The sequence below is a fragment of the Enhydra lutris genome, unplaced genomic scaffold (genome assembly GCF_002288905.1).
Source record: "Enhydra lutris kenyoni isolate GAN:26980312 unplaced genomic scaffold, ASM228890v2 scaffoldscaffold3, whole genome shotgun sequence".
Taxonomy (NCBI): domain Eukaryota; kingdom Metazoa; phylum Chordata; class Mammalia; order Carnivora; family Mustelidae; genus Enhydra; species Enhydra lutris.
This window is the reverse complement of record NW_019154087.1, coordinates 81,465,780-81,487,198: the sequence shown is the minus strand read 5'-3', so window position 1 is coordinate 81,487,198 and position 21,419 is coordinate 81,465,780. Positions and strand designations below refer to the sequence as shown.

The 21,419-nt window shown below is 38.9% G+C and overlaps 1 protein-coding gene across 3 annotated transcripts in view; it reads left to right on the top strand.

Annotated features, from left to right (window-relative positions):
- Positions 1 to 3,316: 3,316 nt before the first annotated feature.
- Positions 3,317 to 21,419, top strand: part of LOC111154409 (protein phosphatase 2 regulatory subunit Balpha) — a 91,445-nt gene continuing 73,342 nt past the window's right edge. For 2 of the 3 annotated variants that reach the window (XM_022513990.1, XM_022513998.1), the window contains exons 1-2: positions 3,317 to 3,648; positions 5,488 to 5,562. In XM_022513990.1, coding sequence (XP_022369698.1) covers positions 3,642 to 3,648; positions 5,488 to 5,562 — 82 coding nt within the window. In that variant the 5' untranslated portion in view covers positions 3,317 to 3,641. Of the gene's footprint in view, positions 3,649 to 5,054; positions 5,092 to 5,487; positions 5,563 to 21,419 lie in introns of those variants that run through there. The other variant, XM_022513979.1, reaches the window with a different exon arrangement.

The window sequence follows — 21,419 nt, the reverse complement described above, 5'->3', positions numbered from 1 at the left end:
CATGGTCAGGTGTTGAAGTTCTGACTAGGGGCTTAATGACAAAATGTTTGCATGAAGGTGTGTGGATCATATGGATGAGGAGTGATGTCTTGTGGGATTCTCTTGGTTAATAAGTATTCAGGGACAAAGGAGCAGTTGGAAATAATTGGGATGAATCTATCCCTAAGCAACTTAGAAATTTAACCAACTATGCCTAATAGATGTACATCGGAATGACCAAGATAATTTGTAAAATGCCTCTTTTTTTCCAGGGTTAAGAAGAGTAAGTGAAAACAAGTATGATAGGGTAAGCTTTATGGAGACAATACTTCAGTGGTTTTCTTCCCAAGCCAGAGAGATTTATTCATTCATCCGTTAATCCAACAAATTATGAGGCTTATGATATGGAGATGAATAAGACATACTTCCTTCTTCAAAGAACTCCATTAGTAACAGGCACATATTTATATGATTTTAACATAATCTAGTAAGAGTGAAGTACATTAGATTTTATGAGAATATTTCAGAAGTGCACCCAACCCAGCTTAAGGTTGATAGGGAATGAGGGAAAATATCAAAGAAGGCTTTCTGAAGGCAGTTACATCAGAATTGATTTTTAAAGAACCAGGAAGGGTTTTACTGGCTGAGGAAGGAGAAAGAGACGGGTATGTGGGTCTGTTGAGGCAGGGGTGGGTTAGAGGGAATGGTGACATTCCAGGGAAAAACCAGCATCAGCCAAGGTATGAAGCAGATGTGGAATCAAGATTTATGTTCTGTCACTACTTGTTTGATATGCTTATTGGACATCTGTAGAAATGTCAAACAGGCAGGTAGATGTATGTGTCTGCAGTTCCATGGGGAGGACAGCTGGAGGTCTAGATTTGGCAGTGACTGGAATATACACGGTATTTACATCTGTAAATACTAAATGAGGTTGCCTGGGATAGAGAGGCGTATATAGGACAGAAGACAGGAAGACATATCACCCTAATATTTACAGGGTGGTCCAGGAGGAGGAGCCAGCAAAGGAAACTAAAGTGTATGGAAAGATTGGGTGTAAACCAATCATATAACAAGCAAAAAAAAGGGTCTCAAAAAGCATGGAGTGGTGAGTGGTTTCAAATACTGTTGGAAAGTCGAGAAAGAGAAAATCAAAGAAGTGACCATTGGATTTGGTTACATGGAGATCATTAATGACCTTGACAGAAGACATTTCCATGAAGTGGTAAGGAAAGGGCCCTAGTACAGAGATGGAAGATAGAACGTAAGATAAGGAAGCAGGGACCAACAAGAGCAATCCTTGTCTTTGGACTACTAGCTTAAGGTCACCAATTCTTGATTATTAAACCCATTAGACCTATCTCAGCTTGTCCCATAGGCATGTAGTACCCTCAAGAGTTCGTACGATGTTCTTAGGACAGCACCCAGCACATAGTGCTGTATGAACTTCTGTTATAATTATCTTAGTTTCTAGGCAAGCTTCATTGGCTTCTAAGAAGAACGAATCATTTATGTAGACCGAATCATTTTTTAGGAAGCGTGAAGATACAAATCTTACACATAGCAAAAGCTGAAGCATAAAACAAGAAAGTGACTTGTGTATTGGGGTGCCAGTCCTCTAGTATAATGGTCTAGTCTCTCTGTTTTGATTAAGGTTCACTGGAGAGTCTAGGATTGAATTATTAAACAATGGCATGGAAAGTAAAAAGGAAAAACGAGTAGTAAAGGCATAGGCAGAGAGACACATTTATGAGATCAACCAAAAATAGAAGTCAGTACTGCACACAGTGCGTTCATGTTTCATATAGGTAGCTGAAAGATGACAAATACAGGGTGGATTTTTAGTTTGCTTATTCACTGGTTAAGGGAGAAATACTAAGATAGAAATGGAGGAGTAATAATCCAATGGTGCAGTTTTTCTGTGTGGATACGTTTTTTGTTTTTTTTTTTGTTTTTTTTTTAAGATTTTAGTTATTTATTTGACTGACAGGGATCACAAGCAGGCAGAGACGCAGAGGAGGAAACAGGCTCCCCGCCCAGCAGAGAGTCCAACATGGGGCTCCATCCCAGGACCCCGAGATCATGACTAAATTCAAAGGCAGAAGGTTCACCCACTGAGCCACCCAGGCACCCCTGTGTGGATACGTTTTGAAACTTGTTTTTACAATCGAACTGTTCTAGAAATCAAGACCAAGGTAGAAAGTGGAGCTATGAGGAGGAGATGTAAATAATTGTTAACTTCCCCTTAGTCTTTGAATGCCTGATCACTCCTTTAAGGCTTAAGGTCAAATTCCGGATATTTTTACAGGTGTTGGTCATGTGCAAAATTTGCATATCTGTATCCTAGGAGTGTTGCGGGGACTGAGATATGTAAAGTGTCCAGTAGGATATAGCGACTGCATCGTTAATGCATCTTTCAATGAGGTACCTATGCTAACCCTCTTGGATGATGACTAGTGTCTCCTGTTTTTTTTTTTTTTCTTATACCTCTTAACTCTGTTGAAGATGCTTTCAACACAAATCTAACAATAACGGCGGCAAACATTCATCATGTATTCTAATTAAGTCATTTAATCTTTGAAACAATACTATGAGGTAGGACTGTTAACCTCATCTCATGCATGGCGTCAGCATTTGGCAGCCTGGCTTCAGAGCCCAGCTCTTTGCTTAACCACCGCTTCCACTCTCTCAGCTGGACCGACCGGGGCCACTTTTTCCGCCATGTCTGCTACCAGCAAACTCCGCTTTCTGTTCAGAAACCCTCAACTGCTTTCAGTCGCCAAGGACTCTTGCCTCGGTTCCCGGGGCCCATGAGAAGGTATTTAATTCACCCGCATGGAACCAGGCCAGCTGCGTCCTTCTCAGACCCGCGAACTCTTCCCTTGGCCGAGCCGCCAAGTCTATCCAGCGCCCCCACCCCCGTCCTTTTTTTCATTGGCTACAGAGTCACTATTTTAAGTAGAAACACCGTACGCTCAAAGACACAGGATCCTACGAATCCCCGCGAGCGAGCATGGTAACTGCACGGCTGATGCACGTTCCGGAGTCCAGGCACAGGCGCGAGGGTTTGGGACACTGCGATGTGCTCAGGACAGCGGAACGGGCCGGAGACGGAGGGCAGACGGGGAACTGCAAGACCGCAGACCAACAGCGCGCGGGATAGGGCGCGGCGCAGGCCAGGCCCGCGGGGACGCAGCGCGCGGGGCGGGGGAGGAAGGGGCGGGGACCCGGAGTCGGGCCGGCGGCTCCCCGCCCCTCCCCCTCTGGTTCCCGCCCCGGCCCTCGCCCCGCCCCGCCCCGCCCCTCCGGCCCGGCCCGGCCCGGCCGCTCCGCCCCCGGGTGACGTCACTGGCCAGGCCAGCCGGCGCCATTTTGAAAGTGGAGTCGCCTACCCCTGCCGCTGCCGCCGCCGTCGCTGTCGTAGCTGCCGCCGCCGCCGCTGGAGAAAGAGCGAGATCGGGGAAGCCCCAGAGTGAAATCCACCATCCTGCTGGCTGATCTGCTCGCCCCTCCTTCCTTCTCCCCTGACCCCCGCCCTTTCCCCCCACAGGTGCCATCCGCCGCCATCCGCCCTCTCTACCCCCCCATCCCCAGGTGAGGGGGGTGAGTTCAGGAAGCAGAGACCCCGAGGAACCCAGCAGGGTCACCATTTGCAGCGCAACATGGCAGGTAAAGGAGAAATCACCCTCGTCCACTGACAAGGCACCGCTTCCTTCCTTCTCCCTCCATCACCCCCTAGCGACCGCCTGTGCCTCTCGTAGAGCCACGGGGCGCCCCTTGGATTTCAGGGAATTGGTCAAGTGGGGTGGGGTGGGGATGGGGAGGGTTCTGCTGAGGCAAGGGGTCGTTGTGATACAGAAATGGCTTTTAAAATGAGGGCTGGAACCTTGGCATGGGTGGGGGTGGGGTATGTGCTGGCGAGCCGGGGGGTAAGGCGTGGGTGGGGCGGGGTGGGGGCGAGTGCAGATTTGTCCCTACTGCTTGGAAGAGCCGGTTATAACCCCCGCTCTCCCCGGTTTCCCCCCAGCTCCATGGGGCTTTTTTTAGGGTTTTTCCTTAATACAATTCCTGTTTTTTCCCTTGCTGCAAGCCTTCTTGGGTGTTCATATTAATGTATTTTGTACTGAGAAGGAAGAGTACTTTGCAAGTTGAAATACAATGGGGACCTATGTCTGTTTTTTCCCCCCACTGTGGGTACGTATATTTTTGAGACCATAAGCCTAAATTTTTTTGTCTTGAACTAGTTCCCTTTGGTGTCTCACCCTTCGTGTCTAAGAGTGCAAGGTCTTTAATACACCAAATTGCATGAAAAATGTAATTTAAACTTTGCATTTTGTATTAGTTTTTGGGCAGATGTCCTTTTCCCAAAAGGGTTTCCTAGAGTTAGTTAAAATAGTTGTGGAGTTCAGTGATATAAATAGCCAAGGGGAGAGAGATTTAGGTAAAAGCTTGGGGTGGGGGAGGTTGCATAGAGAAATCCAGTTTGGAATATTTAGCAAGGAATGAAGGTGAAGGAAGAGAAAGGTAATTGCTTTGAGAGTGATTTTTATACATTTTGATGTTGCTGAATGTCTTCCTTTTTCTAAGAACCAATTTTAGGTGTTGATTCAGTTTCTTCCTCCATAGATCCGGGACATTTTCTCCACAGTGCTTGGAAGTGAAATAGAGACATTCAGGAACGAAACCAATTTTCCATGCTTTTTACAGTATTTAGATAACCTTTAAATAAACCTTCAAAAAAGTTAACGGTGTTGGATTGACCTATGTTTTGCTGTAAACAAGTTGCTCTTTGGCCTTGTTGAATAATTAAGCTAAATAAAAACTGTTTTGCACAAGATGATGACAAACTAGGGAAATTCTTTGCAAGGTCCTCTGGATTCTGAGGGATAAGGTGAAAGGAGGCAAAACAAGCTTCCTCTGACAGTCTCCTCACCAGCATTTATTTCGATTTCTTTCCCGTCTGGAGCCAGTGATTTGCTGGTAATGCAAAGAAATGGGTGGTGAGTGTTGTGTTTGCTGTGTGTGCGCTTTGGTGATTGGGTTCATATGAATCATTACTCCTCACCCAGGCTGTAATGTTCCTGAAGTTTTCTCTTCGTTCCATGTTTTATGGTAGTTTAACCTTATTAACCCTTCTGCAGGCTTTTGTAAACTTAAAGGAAAACTGTCTGACTTTTGGTATTTACTTTTCTCTGGTAGGTCTTGCGTGAATGTGAGGCTTTTACTGTATTTGAGGGGAAGGGAAAATGGAAGTTTTAAACACATGTGCAGTGTTAATGATAGTACGTGGCCTTCAGATATTTCATACCTGGAATCTCTCTCTCTTTTTAAATGCACTATCAGTTATTGGAGACTAACCTTCTTCCAAGTTAGTGCTCTGGGCTGGTGGTTGTATGTGTGGGCAGTACCAGGCTATTAGTATCATGCCAACCATGGATACCATCTCTGTGTTTACGAGAGTAAACATGAACAGAACTCAGTTTTAATTGCTATGTTTTCTTTTTCCAGGAGCTGGAGGAGGGAACGATATTCAGTGGTGTTTTTCTCAGGTGAAAGGAGCAGTAGATGATGATGTAGCAGAAGGTAAGAAAGCACTTAATAATGCAAAATTTGAATATGGAGTCAAAATCTTTATTACTGGATGATTTCCTTGCAGCTCGATCTGTTACAGTTTAAGAACAGACTGAGTTTATTGTCTGAGCAATGGAGGAACAGTTTTAAAAGTCACTTTTCTGGAAAATGGTCTTTAGTCTTTTATTATTAATACCTTATATCATTACTTTTTATCTATTAAGTGAAGGTACTAGATGATGATGTATATAAAACTGTCACAAGAAGAATCTAACTTTCATATTGTAAAGATTTTCTGACTGTAAATTTCATGTACAAATAAATGGTGATGCATTTTCATGTTCAGACGTCATTTTTAGATAATTATGTTAAAAAAGGCATCAACATTTACCTCAGACATTTTTGAATGACTGTCTTTCATTTTTGAGGTAAGATTTTTAGTGTTTAACTTGCCTGCTTTCAGTGTGTGGTGTTGATTGACATTCTGTAAAGAAATGATGGCTCAAATGATACATTTTATTGTCTGGTAAGGATTAATTTAGGTGGGTAAGGAAACAACCATGGTTCTGGGGAGCCTATTCTTTTGCGGTTAGAAGGTAGGTTTGATCAGTTAAACTACTTAAGTCTTAATTCTTCTCCCAAATTTATTAGTGTATTTCAAAAACTTCAAGTTTGGAAATGTCAGTTTTGCACTCATTTGAGATGGTTTTAGGTGCTGGAGGCATTATTTCCCATAAAGTAGTTGTATCATTTCATTGTTCAGAAATATTGTTTAAAGTTTGAATTTTAATGGTATTCTGTCTTGAATTATAGTAAGAATTTTCCAACAAAACTCAAATGAATTAAAATGTACTTTTAATTTTAAAAAGTTTCCCTTAAGTTTATAAATCATCTTCTAGATTGTATTGTCCTCGTTAAGATCCTATTTCTAACCTACTGTCTGCAGTACTGTTAGTTTTGAGGATTTCTTCAAGTGGTGGTAGGATGATAGACTTGTGTTGAGCCAGTCAAATGCTTGGATTTGCCTGTGTCAGTGTCCTTATCACTTTGATCAGTTTGGTGTTCTTTGGGAGCCAGCTGGCATACATTGTACCTGTGATACTTTATGGAGCACTATCACATTTCTGTTGAATCCTCATCTGTTTTTCAGATGAGAAATGAGAAATCTTAGTTAAGAGACTCACTGATGGTCGCATAAATAGCGCAAATCAAGGTTTTCTGGTTAAGCTTGTGGTTGACTTGTTGAGAGAAATCCTCTAAGTTCAAGGGAGGACTCATGTGTTACTCATTTTGTAATTCCATTACCTGTTGAATAGTAGCCACTGAATACTGGATCATTTGTGCTGTTGTATAATACTCAACTTATGAGAGTGCTGTATACTTGGAAACTATTCCTGGGTTGATTTCCATTTATTTTTTATAGCAAAGATCTGTTGAGGGGGTTCCGAAATGTTGAGCATTGGGGCTGCAAGGTATCTGGCACATAAACCCTGCCCTGAAGGAGCTCATAGTTTTTTTTTTAAACAGTAGGCAAAGAGACCACATGGGTTTTAATTAGAAGAAATTGATGGTTCTAAACTTATCTAACTGAATTAAATGATGGTTTGTGATATGTATGATGGTATCAGTTGTAGTTCTATTCTGCTAATACTTAGTAGCTACATTTTGCTACTGATTCATTTTTTTTTTTTTTTTAAGATTTTACTTACTTGACAGAGAGAGATCACAAGTAGGCAGAGAGAGAGAGAGAGAGAGAGACAGAGTGCGAGGGAGGTAGGCACCCCCCCCCCCCCAGCAGAAAGCCCAGTGTGGGACTTTGAGATACCAGGACCCTGAGATCATGAGCCGTGAGCTAAAGGCCACAGCCAAACCCACTGACCCACCCAGGTGCCCCTTGCTACTGATTCTTTAAATGTTTTTTTTTTTTTTTTTTGAGGTTGTTAAATAATACTTTAACATACAGTGCATTCCTAGCATCTTAGCATGCTGAGGCTTGGTATGTGTATTTTAATAAAAACATGACTTAAGTACCTAAGTTTATGCTAGTGTAGTAAGTTTAAAAAAGCCCCTAATTTTCACATTATACTCCTTTAATTTGGGTTTTTTTTTTTTTTTTTGCATACTGTAGTTTCCATGTCATGGTCTATTATGTTTATGTTCCTAAGGGAAGATTAGCTTTTTTCAAATAAGATTAATGTTTTCCCCCTTGGTTTAGACTGTAATCTCTAAACAGGTTACATCTAGCTAGATCTTCAGTTTAGCTTGCCTGTTTTCTGTTAATGATGTGTTGCAAGTTCTTTCCCATCAAAGGCTCTGGGTTGTCTTTCCCCTCCTACACTCAGCTAGCTGTCATGGCATACCATTGTTACTTTTGTGATGCTTTAGTCTTCTTTCCATACCCAACTTCCCTTAGTTCAGGATCTCAGTATCTTTCATCCACATTGCAGTAACTTCCTAAATGGTTCCATGCTTCTTGTTCTGTTTTGCTTCTAAGTTGATCTTAAATGCTGTCCCAATTTTATGTTCCTCAGCGATCTTTAGTGGTCACTGCTTTCCTAGGATTATGAATTACATTCAGATATTTCTGCCTAGAATATGAGATCTTTCAACAGTATGTCCCCTGTTTCTCTAAGTTCATCTGCTAATACGGTTTATGATCCAGCTAAATGGTTGCTGTTCTTCAAACAAGTCTTATACAGTCTTATTCTTGGGTCTTTGTTTTTTTGCTGTTCCCACCTCAGAATGCCTTACAGTCATCCCACAATTTATCACTTATTAGAATTCTTCAGGTCATGTCTGTAACTCTTTTCCTTATCTTCCTTTCTTGGAAATATTTAAAAAATCTTTCTTTATAGCCCTTCTTATTTATAATTTACCCTAAATCTCTGCTGTTACACTGTGTAGGACTAATGCATCTGCTGTATGCAGAGTATCCTGTACAAATTAGGGTGCTTAGAACAGTGCCTGGCACACCAGTAAATGTTGAGTACTTGTTGAATGAAGGAATGTGATTACTGTTAAGAGGTTTTGAAAGGGAGAGAGATCCATTGAAAAGATGATTGTGATATACTCTGGATGTCATGGATGTATTTACTTGGATTGATGTTCTACAGCTGTGTAATAGAAGTTAGGAGACCTTGAGTTTTTATCCTGGGGATAAACAAGTATATGTCACTTGAAATAAGTGATTCTTTGGGTTCCAGTAAGCTTAGCCTTAAGATGACAGGACTGGATTAGATTTCTGTTGTTCCTTATATGCTAATCTTGTTAACACTCAAAGATGTTTTAGAGAAGAAAGAGCCCAACATTATTACTACCGGTAAGTTAAGTTGTATGAGATACTGGGCTCTTTGGGGGCCTTAATTTACAAAGAAGTCTTTATTGGACTTAATGAAGGCTCAGAATTTTTCATTAAGTGCATTGCAGAACTAAGAATTTTTTTGTTTGACCAGATAACTGTGATTGGTGTTTGGTTGATGGGGGTATTCTTATTGGGATACTTATTCTATGCACAGGTCTCTTCAGGCACTTTTTTTTTTTTTTAAATAAAAGATTTTATGTATTTGACAGAGACACAGTGAGAGAGGGGACACAAGCAGGGGAAGTGGCAGAGGGAGAAGCAGGCTTCCATTAGAACAGGGAGCCCAATGTGGGGCTCGATCCCAGGACCCTGGGTTCATGACCTGAGCCGAAGGCAGATACTTAAGGACTGAGCCACAGAGGCGCCCCTCCTCAGGCACTTTTAAGTGGTTTATCTTTGGTATAGCTCTTTGTTTGGGAGAAGGGTGAGGTACTAAAGTCTCTATCACTCAGACAATCTCTAATCCTGCAGTTTTCCTTTCAATCATCGTGGTAGTGGTAATAACATTTTACCATATTCCATACTTGAAAAATTTACTTTATTGACAACTTGATCTCATGAGATAGTAGGTAGCACAGACACTGGTGCTAGGCTACATAATTACATCCTCTACATAATACAGTCCTCTGCTAGCTGGGTAATCTTGGGCAAATTAATTCACCTCTTTGTGCCTGTTTTCTTCTCTCTAAAATGAAGATCACAATAAAATCTTCCTTACGCTGTTGTTTTGGTGATTAAATGAGTTAATATGCATAAAACAGTAACTTGGCACATAAAGTGTTGTAAGGGTTTAGCTGTTACTGTTGTAACATTTATGGCAAGTAAGGAAGAGTTGGAGAATGAGAAAACTGGGGAATTTATTAAGAATTTCTCCTCAGCCAGAGTGAAGAGATGGTATATATGTGTTTTATACATATTCTTTGAGTCCACTAATACAAAGTTTAAAAAACATTCAAAACTAAACCATAGCCTTAGAGACACATACTAAAGTGGTAAACTTTGAAGAATAGCTACAAAATAATTGCTATAAAAGCCAGTATGTGGTGGTTACTTTTAAGTGATGGAAGGGAGTTGTTCTTGAGAAGGAATCTGGGGGCCTCATGGAGATAGTGTTTTGACTGGGTGGTGGCTGTAGTGATTAACCCATTATCCCGGACATTTCTCTTTTGATTTTTGGTTTTCTGTATTTGTTAGATTTCACCCAAAAAAAGTGTGTGTGTGTCTGTCAGTATGTTTTTAAATGAGTACTGTGCTAGAAAGGGTTTAGAGTGAAAACTGGCAGTCCCTACCTTCATCCACGCCCTAATCCTCCCTTGTCCTTCTAAAGGCGATTATATTCAACTCTTCCACTATTCCCTGTTGCTTAATATTTTGTGAATAAAGTGATAACTTCTATTTCTCATGCATTTTAGACATTTCCAATTTCCAAACTTTCATCTAGTAGATGAAGATGAAGCTGTTAATATTATCACCCCATCACCCCATACCCCAGTTTATCATCCTCATACCCTAATTTAACCATACCCGTATATGATTAAATTAGAAGTCAGTGCTTAAATTAGGATGACCATGTGGATGTTCACTGCTGAACCAAGACTGCAGTATTTCTTGTGCATCCCTTCATTTGTCCTGAAGGTAGTAATTGGCCAGTTTTAATTGGTCTGGTTCTTTTTGTATTTGTGCTTTTATTTTTATTTTTTTGTATTTGTGTTTTTTTTTTTTAAACACTTTGTTATGGGAGATTTTGAATATTATGGAAAGTGTATGGAATAGCGTATTGAACCCCCATCACCCAACATCATCAACCCATGGCCAGTGCAACCCATTTATATATCACTTGATCCCTTCTCAGTCCTTTGTATTTAGTAGTAGAAACATTACTGATTTTGTTTTTAAAATCTGGATTCAACACTAGAAAACCAAGTTCATCATTTTAAAGTGCAGCAGGAAGGAAGTTTTCCTAATTTTTTTTTGCAGTAGCAATACCTGGTAATCTATTACTTGCTTAAATTTTACTTGTGGAAATATTAAATACTAAAAATTCAAATACATGTGGACATTATTTTTTGTACATTTTCATTATTTAATATTGTTGACTTAATAATTTTAGATTTATAATATTTTAAAACAAGTATATCTTCCCTTATCTCCATATTTGACAGTCTCGATTTTTTTATAGTAAATTATTTTAGGATATGATTTTATTACATGAAGCCTTGTTTTTACGGAATTTGGATATGCATTGCATATCTAGTGCATATCCATGTCCACTTGCATTGCATCTTTCAACAGTTTACTTTCTGTTTATTTTTGGTAGGATTTAGACCTACAGACTGGTTCTTCAGGGAAAAAAAATTCAGTTGTAGAGTCTAAATATTCCCCAAATAAAGACCTAAATAAAATTGTGAAAAACAGTTTTTGGGATATCACATAAAATTTTAATGGTTTTAGGGCTCCTGGGTGGCTCAGTCAGTTGGGTGTCTGCCGTTAGCCCAGGTCATGATCCCAGAGTCCTGGAATCGAGTCCTGCATCAGGCTTCTTGCCCAGTGAGGAGTCTGCTTCTCCATCCCTCTCCTTCTGCCCCAGTGTGCTCACATGCGTGCACACACTCTCAAAATCTTTGGAAAAAAGTAGTGTGTATATTTGTACACATGTACACTTTTTCTGGTTAGAGAGGGTCCATAACCATTATCAAAACAGCTACTTTAGAGTGTGGTCTGGTGACCCCTCAACTCTTTCAAAAGGTCCATGAAGTCAAAACTATTTGCATTATAATATATTTGCCTTTTTGACAGTGTTGGCATGTGCAGCAATGGTACAAAAGCAGTGTGGGTAAAGCTGCTGGCGTCTTGGTGAATCAAGGCCTTGGCAGCAGCTGGCCCCAGCAGTCATGGTAATAATCTTCACCATGTACCAGCGGCTTGAAAATGCCAGTTTTACATAGGAATGTTTTGGATGAAGCAGTAAAAACGAACTTTATTAAATCTTGATTCTTGAGTACATGTCTGTTAAACATTCTGTGTGGCAAAATGAGAGATACAGCACAGCACTAATGCTACAGACCAGAGTACATGTTGTCTGGAGGAAAAGCACTGGTGCACTTCCTTGGGTTTTGAGCTCATTTAACTAGCTCCTCCTTTCATGGAACATTGTTTTGTTAGAAAGCACTAATGACAAATAAACGATGGTTATTTAGACTTGGCTATTTGGCAGACATTTTCTCAAGTAAACAGTGAATTTGTTGCCTTAGTGGACAACACTTGATGCCCACGATAAAATTTAAGCTTTCAGGCAAAAGTGAGAATTTTAGAGTACATGTATATGCCATCCTGAGTTGGCTAATTTACCAGTACGTAAAGATGTTTCAGATGCGACCTGTAATATTAATGATTGCAATTTTTTGATTTAATGTGATGAAATGTGTCAACATTTGGAACCTCTGAATATTTGGATGACTGAATCAGTGTTTTAAAACTATCCAGTGCCTGTGATGTTTAAAAAATGCATAAGTAAAAAATGCATCATACAGCATTGGATTTTAATGTAACACACGACTGATAAATGGTTTCAGATTCCACAGACCTTCAAAAAACTATCACTTGTCCAGTTTTGGTGTAGTGTCAAAGGGATATCCATAACCTGAAAGGCCTATTAAAATACTCCTGCCTTTTCAACCACATAACCTGAATGAGGGTGTTTTCTTCATATAGCTAACCAACACAACACAGTGTATTGAATGCAGAAGCAGTTAAGAGAATCTAGGTGTCTTCTGTTAAGCCACACATTAAAGAGATTTGCAGCAGGGTAAAACAGTGCCATTCTTTTTGCTAATTTTTTGTGGGAAAGTAAAATTATTTTTCATCTTTTTTTTTTGTTAATGTGTAGGGTTCATCACTAATATTTTAAAATCGATAAATACTTGAAAATTTGAAAGGCCTTAGGGGTCCTCAGATTTTAAGTGTAAAGAAATCCTGACATCCAGAAATACTTGACAGCAGTTGGTTTAGTTTGTTAATAGGCTTCACTGTATTAATGCTTTAAAAGAGTCTCACAGACTATAAGATAAGTGATCAGAGCAGTATGCTGCTTTTGTGCATGAATGTCTAAAGCTTTCCTATAAAAGCTTTCCTGTGACTTGATATTGTTTCAGCCTACTCTCTCGCTGTTCTTTAGATACCAAGTTAGATCTGCCTTAAGCTCTTTCATCTGGTGATCTTGGTGAAGGAAGGATACCTTTAGGACTTTAAAATATCTATTTTTAAATTTACCTCCCTTGCAGGGATTACATTACCAGTACATATTTGCCAAAATACTTTAGCTTAAAGTTTTTTAGGGCTTTTCCCACTGTCTGCTCAGGTCCAGTTAACATTAATACTTAATGTAGGATTACAGAGTTCCTCAGAGCCTGGTGTGGTGCCATTTCTGGGTTGGTGCCTGGTTATTAGAAATGAGTTGGTGACCTTGGCATTGTGTTTAATTTTGAGGCCAGTATGTAGCAGTTTGATGTGTTGTTTTTTCTTGGAAGAAAGGCATAAAATTGGCGTGGTAACTTTGTACTTCCCAACTCTTCATTACTATAGGGAGGAACGGGAGAGAGAACAGTGTTTTCTTTAAGTTTTACTTTTTTTTTTTTTTTAAATTTATTTATATTTTAGTAATCTCTACACCCAGTGGGGGGCCCAAACTCACAGCCCTGAGATCAAGAGTTGCATGCTCTTCCTGCTGAGCTAGCCAGGTACTCCTAAATTTTACTTTAAGTACAGCGTAATTTGTTTTAAAGCAGTTGCTGAATTTCCCAATCTTATTTATTGTTTAGTATTTTCAGTATTTTTGTGGCTGTTTTTCTGTCCTTCAGAGAACATTTGTCCAAGTACATACACCTTTTAAAACTGGCTGCACCAATTTCCCAATCCGTGTTTAAATGCTGAGTTTGTTAAAAACTTAGTTTTCATAACATGTGTTTAGTTAATTTTAGCAGTAGTTGATTAAAGTGTCACCCAGGTCTTCGCCTACTTCATATGTGGAATCCTTGGGAAATCATGAAGAAATGCTTTTCTATAACCCACTGTACCAGAGGTGGTACTTTTGTAATTTTTAGTTTCTTTTGGTTGATTCCCTCTCTGAATGTTCCAGTATCAACTGAGATTTTCTCTTCTGAAATCTTTCAGTGAACTCTTCTATCCAGTTCAAGGGAGTTCATGGACCAGTGACCCTATTTAAGAACCTCTGCTTTAACCTAAAGTTTTGCCTATGGTTATATGCCTACTGAAATATGGAAGAGTTGAGATTATTTTATATGGAAATAATAGCTTTTAGACTGTTAGGAGGGTAATCTTTTTCTTAGGAATCCTTTTAGTACTCACTGTTTCTGCTGTGATATTAGAGGTAGGATCTTTAAGATAGAGGACTTGACAGTTTTAGTGTATTCCCATTTTTTAAAATTTTTAGTTAAAAACTTCTGTCTCTCTAGCCATGGTTAAAACTATTAAGAGGGATGTATTGGGTTTTGAACAACTTGCCTTGTTTTATACTTTATTCAGAAGGAATCTAAATTTCTTTAGTAGCCCATATTAAGAGAGACACCAAAGTAGATAAAAATGATTGGTGAGAAAATTTTTTAAATTCTCTAAAGATCTGGAAAAATTTTAACTTTAGAACTTGACATTGTAGAGTATCAGGTGTCCTTTGTCTCAGAGTGGAAATAGAACCTTTTTGGTGTTGCCTGTCTCTTTCTTTTTCCAGTTTACCACAAGGTAAGAGACCTGTGGGTATGGAATAGATGTGTTTCTAAGATAGCATAAGAGGAATCTTTTTTTTTTTTTTTAAATATTTTATTTATTTGACAGAAAGATCACAAGTAGGCAGAGAGTCAGGCAAAGAGAGAGGAAGGGAAGTTAACTCACTGAGCCACCCAGGCACCCCAAGAGGAATCTTTAATACATTCTTATTGGCTAGTAGATTGGGAAGGCTCTATTTCAAGAGAGAAATCTGTTGCAGGCAATAAATAATTCTTGTCAAATTCTTTATCTAGGGATGCAGCATGCAAAAATGGTTATTATGGGAATTGGTAGTTGAGAAGGGATTGCTCCTAGTCATCTTCTCCCTTGACATAAAAGGAGAATTAATTTTTTTCTAGCAACAGAACCAGTTCTTCAAGCAAAATATTTTTTAGCTTATAAAATAAATTCTTATAATGCATTTTTTATTGTTAAAAAACACGTAACAAAAAACCCCACAGTGTACCATATTAACCATTTTTAAGCATACACTTTGGTAGTGTTAACTGTATTCACGTTGTTGTGAAACTTATCTCTAGATCTTTTTCACATTGCAAAACTGAAACTAGACCTGTTTCACAGTTCCCCATTCTTCCCCTGCCCCTGGTGTCCTCCATTTTGCTTTCTGTTTCTATGAACTTGACTACCTTAGATACTTCCTACAAATGGAATCATATGGTATTTGTCTTTTTGTGACTGGCTTACTTCATGTCTTCAGGGTTCATCCATATTGTAGCATGTGACAAGATTTCCTTCCTTTTTAAGACTGAATGATACTCTATTGTGTATATATATACCACATTTTGTTTATCCATTCATGCATTTATGGACATTTTAGGTAGCTTCTACCTTATAGCAAGTGTGTGCTTCTAGTCTTTATTTATTGCTGGGGGAAGGAACAGCAGAAGTACTTCCTTTAAATGATCGGAGGTAGACAAAGAGAGCCCTGGACAGAAGATACTAAAGAAGGCAGATGGGTACTGCTGTGTGACAAATCTGTTTATCCCAGGTTAACAGTTTGAAAACCAGAAATGGATTACTTTATTTTGTAGGCTATTACAGGATAGGATTAAGGAAAAATCTAAATTTTTTTCTTTTTAAAAGATTCTTATTTATTTACTTGACAGAGAGAGAGATCACAAGTAGGCAGAGAGAGAGGGGAAGCAGGCTCCCTGCCGAGCAGAGAGCCCGATGTGGGGCTCGATTCCAGGACCCTGAGATCATAAACTGAGCTGAAGGCAGAGGCTTAACCCACTGAGCCTCCCAGGCACGCCGAAAAATCTAAATTTTTGACCAGAGTTTTACCTCATTTGTTTTGCAGTTTCTAGTTTAAAAATAGAAGATCCCATGAATTTTGTAAATCACATTTCATTATTGTAAACCATATATTAACAGTAAGATGGTTAGTATGTTATTTCGTACATGTTTTATTTTTTTTTTTAAAGATTATTTATTTATTTATTTATTTATTTGACAGAGATCACAAGTAGGCAGAGAGGCAGGCAGAGAGAGAGGAAGGGAAGCAGGCTCCCTGCCAAGCAGGGAGCCCAAAGTGGGGCTCGATCCCAGGACCCCAGGATCACGACCCAAGCTGAAAGCAGAGGCTTTAACACACTGAGCCACCCAGGCGCCCCTCATACATGTTTTAATTAAGCAAAATCTTTAGCATACTAGGGAAATTTGGTACCTGTATAAGGAATGATCATAATTGTATTTCTTTTTTTTTTTTTTTTTTTTTTTTAAAGATTTTATTTACTTATCAGAGAGAGAGAGAGCGAGAGTGAGCACAAGCAGATAGAGTGGCAGGCAGAGGCAGAGGGAGAAGCAGGCTCCCCGCTGAGCAAGGAGCCCGATGTGGGACTCGATCCCAGGACGCTGGGATCATGACCCGAGCCGAAGGCAGCGGCTTAACCCACTGAGCCACCCAGGCGTCCCCATAATTGTATTTCTTGAAGTAGCCTTTGAGGTAGACATTATTGTCGTTTTGTACACAAGATTATGAGTGAGTAAAACTATTCTGTCTGCTTTTTAGTCTTCCCCATTGCTTCTCTGTGGTTCAGTTTTTAAAAATACTATTTGATTAAAAATCTAAATCTCTGGTTCTCATAGAGAAAGCGTAGAGTGATAGTTACTCATCCACAAGTCAACAAGAATATAGTGAGTGCCCAGTGCTGTGGAGAATATGAGGAGCATAGGTATATATATCCTTCACTTTAGGTATATTAAGAGCATCAATTTGTTACACTAAGCCTTTTCCATAACATTTTCTGGCTTGTGGTATTAACCTGTTCATATTATTGGGAGATCCTTGGCTAATCCTATGTAAAAAATTTACAGGTAGTTTTGGAATGTGAATAATTAATTATTTTCCGTTTTTTGAGTTGACATGCTTTTTGGTGTTGAGATGGTGCTGTAGTACAAATACTTAGTTCTTGGAATTAAATGAAGAATCACATGTATCTCAAGTTTTTCTAAGATATAACTATGTCTTTCAGTGGTTTTAAATGCTTGTGAGTTGAATTTACAAATGAATATTACTGGAGATCTCTCCAGGTAAATGTAGTTGCCCATAAGGCTTTTTCTCTCTTTCCTCTATCCTGTGTGTTTCAAGCCTGCATTTGGTTAATTTGGCAGATCCTTAAAAAGTTAAATATAGATTTAACCATACAGCCCAGCAGTTCTCTTCCTAGGTATATACTTGAGAGAATTGAAACATATGTCCATAAAAACTTAGACATGAATGTTTATAGCAACATAACTCATAATAGCCAAAAAGTGGAAACAGACCAAACGTCTGTTAATTGATGATGCATACAGAAAAGGTGGTGTATCTGTACAATGGGATATTATGCAGCCATAGAAAGGAAGGAAATGCTGTTATATGCTGCAACATGGAAGAGCTTGGAAAACATTATGCTAAGTTGAAGAAGTTGGGCATAGAAGACCACATATTAAATGATTCTGTTTATATGAAATACCCAGAAGTGGCAAATTTATTAAGACAAAGTAAATTTGTGGTTGATAAGACCATTGAGGGATGTGACTGCCATTGGATACAGCGTTTCTCTAAAAGGGGGATGAAAATATTCTGGAATTAGATAGTGATGGTTGCACAGTCCTTTGAATATAGTAATAAACGCTGAATTGAACACTGAAATCTACAAATGAATAATAGTAAGTAAACTTTTTAGGTGACACCTACAGATGGTAAATCCAAACAGTGCAAGCGGTATAGAGTGAAAATATGTGTCTCCCTCTTAACCCCATTCTCCCAGCTTCTCTGTCCCTAGAGATCTTGTCATGAATTTCTGATATATGGTTTCAGAAGTTTTTCATAGTTGCATGTTTTTTTTCATGTATGACAATTTTTTTTTCATAGTTGAATGTTTTTAACTTAACAGAGTGTGTTCATCATTTTAGATTTGAAAGTGGGAAATTACATTCCAGAGATCTGTGATAGGCAAGGTATATAGGCCTTGTCTTAGAGAGGATCTAAGGAATTGCTCAGGTAGCTACCATTTTCTTGTAACTATCCTGTGATTTCTATAGCTTCATTCTGAAGAATTGCTGAGAAGGTTGTACATGTTCGGAATGTGCATCTAGATGTGCAGTTAGTAGACTCTAAAGCTAAGTAAAATTTATGAAATAATAATGTCTAATAATAAAGTAGTAATGTTCAAGATACCCTGATCTTTAAAAAATAACAATTTGGTTTCATTGATACCTGAAGCGGAAGTCTGTGTCATACTCCATCATTAAACTAGACCTTGAATTGTTTCTGATGTCTGAAGTGACTCGGTCTTTTTTTTGGTGCTTATTTAGAACTAAACTAGACGTTATTAAGTATGCTAGATCCTAAAGACCTACCTGTGTCTTTTTTTCCCCCCCTCTCCTTTTGAGTCTTTGACTGTTCAGTAAATGCATAGCTCCTTTTATTCATATGTCCACCATCTCTGATTTTTGACCAGATCGCTTGGGAATTTTGTTAACGTTGTGTAAAATGACACTGCTCAAGTTAGTGACAATACAGCTTCATTAAATTCTTGTTATGTGATGATTTGTTAATATTACGGATTTTTTTTTTTAAATTTAAGGAAAAATAACTCAGTATCAGCATAAACATATATTTTAAAAGTAAGCGCTGGGCACCTGGGTGGTACACTTGATTGAGGATCTAAGACTCCTTGTTTCGGCTCGGGTCATGATCTTGGGATTGTGGGATCAAGCCCTGCATTGGGCTCCAGGCAGAGTTTGCTTTAAGACTCTGGCTCCCTTTGTCTCTTTGCCCATCACCCCTGTGCTTGGTGTGTGCACGCTCTCTCTCTAAAATAGATAAATAAATCTTTAAAAAAAAAAAAGTGCTCAAGAAACTTAGCTAACTGCCAACCAGTGTTAAGTGTTTTGCATGTGTTACCATTGAATCATCACAGCTAGCTTCTGAGGATAGGTCTTTTTTTTTTTTTTTAAGATTTTATTTATTTATTTGACAGACAGAGATTACAAGTAGGCAGAGAGGCAGGCAGAGAGAGAGAGAGAGAGAGAGAGAGGGGAAAGCAGGCTCCCTGCTGAGCAGAGAGCCCGATGCAGGGCTCAGTCCCAGGACCCTGGGATCATGACCTGAGCCGAAGGCAGAGGCATTTCTTAAACACTTAGCCACCCAGGCACCCCTGAGGATAGGTCTTAATAGTATTTTCATTTTATAGATAAGGAAGTCAAGAATTAGATAAAATAACCTGATCAGGGTTACACATGGTGAGTGGGGGAGCCAGAGGTTGAACCTTGGTTCTTCTGACTTTAGAACTACCATAAGTAAACAACAAAATAAAGTCACACATAATCTCACCATTTTTAAGGTAACACCTATTAACATATTGGTGTTGGTCATTCCTTTTTCTATTGTGAATGTATATTTTAAAAACAAGCATTACATGTTAGGCTTTATATAATGCTTTTTTCCCCCAGTTAATGTCTAAGAAGATAAATGGCTTTTGTACTTAATTTGGGCTTTTTAGTTTTTACAGTTTTTGCTATTGTAAATTTATGATGAACATCCTTGTGAGAATCTTACTACTTAGGGTATATTTCTAGACATGGGAGTTCTGGTCAAAAGATGTGACCTTCTTTATGGCTTAAAGAATGTATTGCTAAATTGCCTTAGAAAGTTAGTGTGGGTTTTCACTTCCTTCAGCAATGAATAGGAGTACCCATTTCCTGACGTGTTTACAGTGTCTAGCACAATATTGCCATTCAGTAAAATCTTTTCCACTTACTTGTTTGAGCATGTTTAAGTATGTAGATTCTGTTCATGTCCTTTGTTGCTCCTTGCCAGTGCTTTTCTTACTCATTTGTAATAGCTAAACCTCTCCTCCTTCCCATCATCATAGCTGAGGAAAGTTGTGTGAAAACTCAAGTAATTTGGGTCTAGAGTAGAAGGGGAAAGTCTTTCTAAATGAAGTAGCCTTTTTTTTGTTGTTGTTGTTGTTGTTGGTCTGTTATTGACAGGCAGTGTGGAAGGCAGAGTGTAAGAAAAGTTTGACAACTGCTGTTTGTTAGTTTTCTTATCTACATGGGGATGATTAATAGTACTTGCATTGTTATTTAAAGGATTAAATATACATGAGTACTTAGTTTTGGCATATACTTAGTGCTCAGAAAATTTAGTTGGCGCAGTTAGTTATTTAATGCATGATTAACAGAAATAACAGATTAACAATTAACAGAATAAATGTCTTTCAAGTCCACAAACCAAGATCGGCCAGTTGTTTTTGCGATTTATAGGCACTTTCAATAAGTACATGTTGCATTAATGAATACAGCTTTAGCTTAGTTGAGTTGGGAGTTTGGGGAATCCAAAGACAAAAGTAGGAAGATTAGTTTCATCAGAATTTGAGTTAGGCTGGGGTCTGGCACTTTGATTATTAGGTTGATTAATTTACAGTAAAAGTTCAAGCTTGCTTAATTTTTTTTTTTGTTTCCTTTTCCTATTCTCAAGTCCCTCCATGGTTTTGTTCTTTCCTGAGACTGGATACTCTGCATCAATGGTGGGGCTTTCAGCGGGCACTAGAGCCAAAGCATCCTTCATACTGGTGGTTACATATTCCCCTAGCTGGTAGGAGTGGAGTTTGGAAGCACCTGAAGGTGTGATCTCAGGAAGATCCCATGAGAAGTGTTGACCCTAAACTGCGGAGGTTCTTAAAAAAAAGCCCTGTTATTCCTCCCCCTCTGTGGCAGTGTTCTCTGTTTCTATGATGTTCTGTGATGATCTGAATCTTTTACCAGGCCTTGAGTAGGCTGATGAATATATGTTGAGCCCATAAAAAATTTTACAGGAGTCTGAAGAGAAAGTGCATATTATTGTACCAATGAACACCCTTATTTTCTCTCTCTGATTCCTTATTCAGAAATGCACTATTTTATTGTCAAAAGAACTGTATTAGCTGGATATCAGCACTTCTCAAGCTTTATATGCTTATGGGTTTCTCTGAAATCTTATTAAAATGCAGATTATGATTCTGCTTATAGATCTGGGGCGGAGCCTATGATTTTGCTCACTCCAGTGATTGTCATGTTGCCGCCACTGCTGCTCACTTGGTTTGCAGTCTACACTTACAGGGAAGAGGCAGTTTATTGCCGTTTTTCGGGGAAGGGAGAACAGGTAGGGTAGTATCTTACTCAGCATTTCTGACAGACTGAATAGATTCATTGTACTGTTCTCACATCATTTAACATT